At 39.0% G+C, this 4694-nt stretch overlaps 1 protein-coding gene across 1 annotated transcript in view; it reads left to right on the forward strand.

Annotated features, from left to right (window-relative positions):
• Window positions 1-1546, forward strand: part of LOC103807305 (Y+L amino acid transporter 2-like) — a 20299-nt gene extending 18753 nt beyond the window's left edge. Inside the window, exons 10-11 of the mRNA XM_009080033.1 lie at window positions 1-27; window positions 1455-1546. The exon at window positions 1-27 is cut by the window's left edge and continues 151 nt beyond it. Of these exons, the coding sequence (XP_009078281.1) occupies window positions 1-27; window positions 1455-1546 (119 nt within the window). The remainder of the gene's footprint in view (window positions 28-1454) is intronic.
• The last annotated feature ends 3148 nt before the right edge of the window (window positions 1547-4694 follow it).

The raw sequence follows: 4694 nt of genomic DNA on the forward strand, positions 1-4694 counted from the left end.
GACCTAAATGTCTACAGTGGCTCTCTGGTAAGCAACATCATCTTGTCCTAGTCAGTGTGTCAAAACCTAGATCAGAAGCAAGAAAGAATAATTTTTCCTAAAATCCTTTTTCTATATGAAGTTTTGCTCTGCTTTTCTATGTGGCTTGTCTGAGATCCTGCTTCACCACATGGTCCTGAAAACAAATCCATGCATACCTGTGCAAAACAGTCCAATACGGTCATCTGGTATTTGTGGTATTAAGCCATTTCAATATGTTGGCTCAATAAAACCCATGTGGGACTGTGTATACTAAATGTGTGCTTTTTAATACCCTGGAAGGCAGAAATACCAGGGCATCATTGCTTCATTTTCTATCCAAGGAATGGAATATCTGAGTCAAAGGAGTTAATGCATTTTCATAAACAATGAAATAACTAATTATTGGCCTGAAGAGTAGTTTCCATTCCTCAAATTGAGGAAGTCTTGAAAAGCAAAACTTTAATATTTTCATTCACTTTGAACTCAGCTATCAATCTGACAATTCAATTAAATTGTTGATGAAAGTCTGATTAAACAAGAGTTTTGGATTAATTATTGAACTTGCTTTGCCTTTAGCTATTTATAACATGTGCTTAATTCAATTGACTAAGGTGTTTCAAGACTTTCCTAACATCTGTGTAGTGCTTTCAAATCCTCAAAATCTGTATATAATCTTAGAATCATCAAGGTTGGAAGAGACTCTTAAGATCACCAAGTCCAACAGTGAACATAGAACTACCACTGTAACTCCTAAACCACTAAACCATAGCCCCTGTGCCAGATCCAGATGCCTCTTAAACACCTCCAGGGATGGTGATTCCACCACCTCCCTGGACAATCTATTCCAGTGCCTGACCACACCTAACAGTGAAAAAAAATCTTTTCTAATATTTAATCTATATCTCCCCTGTCTCAGCTTGAGGCCATTCCCTCTAGTCCCCTCTCTCTAGGCATGGAAGAAGAGATTGGTACCCACCTCATTACATTGTCCTGCATGTGCCATGTGGTGGCACTCAGGATGATCTCCTCCATGACCTTGCCCAAAACTGAGTTAGGCTTACAGGTCTGTAGTTCCTTGGACCATCCTTCTCACCCTTCTTGTAGATGGGAGTTACATTTGCTAATTTCCAGTCAGCTGGAACTTCTCCAGTTAACCAAGACTGCTGGTAGATGATTGTGAGTGGTTTGGCAAGTTCTTTCACCAGATCCCTCATTAATCTGGGGTGGATCTCATCAGGGCCCATAGACTCGTGAGTGTCTAATTGCATAGCAAGTCACTAAACACCTCCTCCTGGCTTATGGGTGCTTCATTCATCTCCTCACCACCAACATCTGGGAGCTGTGTATCCTGAAGACAAGTGGTCTTGATATAAAAGACATATATTTGTCTAAGATATATTATAACTTTGTCTCACACATTTTTGCTATTACAGCTACAACAACAAAGTATGTTCAGATGCTCTTCTACTGTGCTCTGTCAGACCTGGACATAGACATGGAACCTACAGCAGCTAAGAGTAAATAGAGTCACTTTGACATTGAGAGTTTTGCCTTGACATCTCCTATCTGGAGCAATTTTTGTCATCTGAAGTTCTCCCTGTGTGTTCAGTTATACTAAAGCACTAACCACTGTACTGTGCATCAGTTTGATGTCAGTTAATTTGAGCTTGTTTTATAAAACACTCTGTTTTACAGGATTTCTTTTTAAAACTCCATTTGTTAACAGTGAGTTATCATGTAGCACTTTGAAACTATAAAGCACTGTATGAACAAATATTTATTGGTAGATAAGCACTAAATATTAGATTGCAAAAAAATAATAAAAAGTATTAGATCAGATCTTTGCAAGATTTGAAATCTGAGTTTGGAAGTAGAAACTACAGCATTCTTCTAAAAATATAACTAAATTCTTAGCCAAAGCAAAAAATATGTTATTCTCTCTGGTAGACATGCTTTGAGTCAAGGTAATATTAGTCTTAAATTATTCTAATGCATAATTTCTGGCATACACACTTCACCAAAAGCAGAAAACTAAAGTTTTTGGTCAATTTAAGTTCTGTGAGAAATTCTCATTTGATGATGTTCCACATTCATTACCCTTTTGCAGGAGAGATACTTCCAACAAAGAAATGGTACCATTGTAACTGAGGTACTTCTGCTTTCCAGCAGAACAACCTGCCATGGAGCACTTAAAGGGACTGAATCATGCTCCAATTAGTGTATATTCAGGGAAAATACTTCACCGTCTCATAGTGTCCTTTGTTTGCTTAGAAGTATCAAAAGTGTGACCCCATGAATCATACTGGGTTTTTTTCCACAGTGGAACCCATTTAAGGAATTCACAAAGACAAATTAAAAATTTATGTTTACAGAATTCCATAAGCCCCTGCCTAACCCTTCAGACCTACCAGTTCCTGCTGGCAAGGTAACCTGCATGTCTCCTACTGAGCACACAGAGCCTCCAGACAGGTCTTCACACCGTGTAGATGCCTGTTGTGCAATATCCAGCACAGGCATATGCACTGGGCAAGTGCACCTGCCAGTGGGTGCCAGGAAAGAAAAGGGCAGTTAGGGTCTAGGGTTGCTCTCTTGAACATTTGTTTTTCAGTGAGGCACACAGGAATGTGCAACTAGTCCTAATTCTCAGTCTCTTGAATGGAAAAGACAATAACTGCCATCAAACCAAAACAAAGACATCAGCCTTGCAACCTAGACCATAAAAACGGTTGCTCCAGCTCTAATATGGTTTGTTGAAATGTACTGTTTGTAATCCTTGTTAGTACGTCACACTTCCTTTCTGTATATTTGAATGCAACCTACATTGTTTCTAATTTGTTTCATCATTCCTCATCAATTAACCACAATTAAGGTACTTTAATCTTATACAAGTCCCTGTAGCTTCTAGCATTATTGTATTTTATTGATGTCTGCTCAGAGAAAGAGCAATGGGATAGGCAATTGTTACTACTTAAACCTTTCTTCATTCCTGCCCCACACTGTAAAGTCATTTACAGGATTGTAATTTCGTGCATCTCCAACACTGTGTTTGCTCACAAGCCTCCTATGAAATCTTCTATTTGCATTTCAATGCCATTTCCTGTGGCAGTTCCCTTTCAGCGAGGTTTTGTTTTGATACAAAGAATGAACAATAAAAATGCACTAAATTAAGGTATTAGGGATGCATGTTTTCCTTTTTGGAAGCTACTGCATTGGAGCACTAAAATCAGTCAAGTATCACATCCACAAAACACAAAGAGAAAAGACGACCTAGGGTGTAGTTCACATTTCCCAGCTCAGAACATCCCCGTGTATTCTTCACACACAGCACATGCCTCTGTTACAGTGTAGCATCACTCTGATCCTGCTCTGTGATTGTATGAAAATGCTGCATTTTCACCCCATCTCTTAGAAAGCACTGGTTAGTGACAGAGCTGTGGTCCCAGACTGTTTCAGGGCACAGAGAGAGTACAAACCCTATAAATCAGCACCAAACTAAACACAGCAGTCTTTCCTTCCAGAGAGTTCAAAGTCATGCTTGGTGCTGAGCCATGTGTCACACCAAGCAGCACTGTAATATCCTCAAGTTTTCCCATGCAGGAGCAAAGTTCCTAAGTGATTTGAGACACTTGAGGTGATGTCTCAGGTGGTAACAGATATCAGGCATTACAGGTAGTGTAGTAAGGGCTACAGATTAAAAACATATCCATAGAGAATTCTGAGCCGAGAAACTTCTTTTGTTGCCTGTTCTTTGCCAAAATTTTTTTTTTTATGAATCTGTTGATTTCTGGGCATGATGCACAAGTCTTCATTTTCTTTCTTTCTGGACAGAAGGAAAGCCGTAGTCAGATGCAAGGCTGTAAATGTAAATAAACATTGAAATTCTTTATGGACTTTGGAATCTCAGAAATGTTCTCTGTGTTGATTTTTCACTCCTCACAAATAATGTATGTGAGTTATTGCCAAATATCTAAGGCAAGTCACAGATGAAGTGTTTAAACAAATAAACATTTGATCCTTGGCAAATGCTGTAGTTGTGTGGTTCTAAAGCATAAAAATAGTACTGTGAAAGAAATTTGACTTGCCTTATATCTCACAAGTTGGGTTGCCAGGAGGTCAATGAGACTAACTCTCATTTGTGTTCTCTATAATACAATAAAATAAGCAGGTATGGAAGGAAAAATTTCTAGTTGCTCTCAACTGGAACACAGGAACAATTCAAGCACTTTCTTGGCTCTACGATTTAATACTTTTTTTACATTATTCACAGATGCTCAGTTATGCAGTCAGACAATAAACAGTTTTAGAGACTTGGCACCTATACAAAGTATCTCATCATTACACAACAAAATATTAGGAGGAGGCTGTTTGACATCTAGTTTGCCAGCTGGCATCTCTGTGGCGGAAGGAACTGGGATATGGATAACACTGGAAGCCTCTGGAAGATGCAGCCTATGGAGGTGCATGCTGTACTGCAAGGCATAACAGAAGCCTGGCAGGCTGCAGGGACAAGAGACCCTGACAAAGAAGCCCATGTGCAGAGCTGGGGCAATACAATACTTAGGAGTAATACTGGACTTTCTTTAGGAATCTGGAAAATACAGGATCCTTGCTTTTTGCAAAGAATCACAGTTCTTTGAATAAAAAAAGGAGAAGATAATTGGTATCAGATTGCA

This window comes from Acanthisitta chloris, unplaced genomic scaffold (assembly GCF_000695815.1).
Source record: "Acanthisitta chloris isolate BGI_N310 unplaced genomic scaffold, ASM69581v1 scaffold1908, whole genome shotgun sequence".
Lineage (NCBI taxonomy): Eukaryota > Metazoa > Chordata > Aves > Passeriformes > Acanthisittidae > Acanthisitta > Acanthisitta chloris.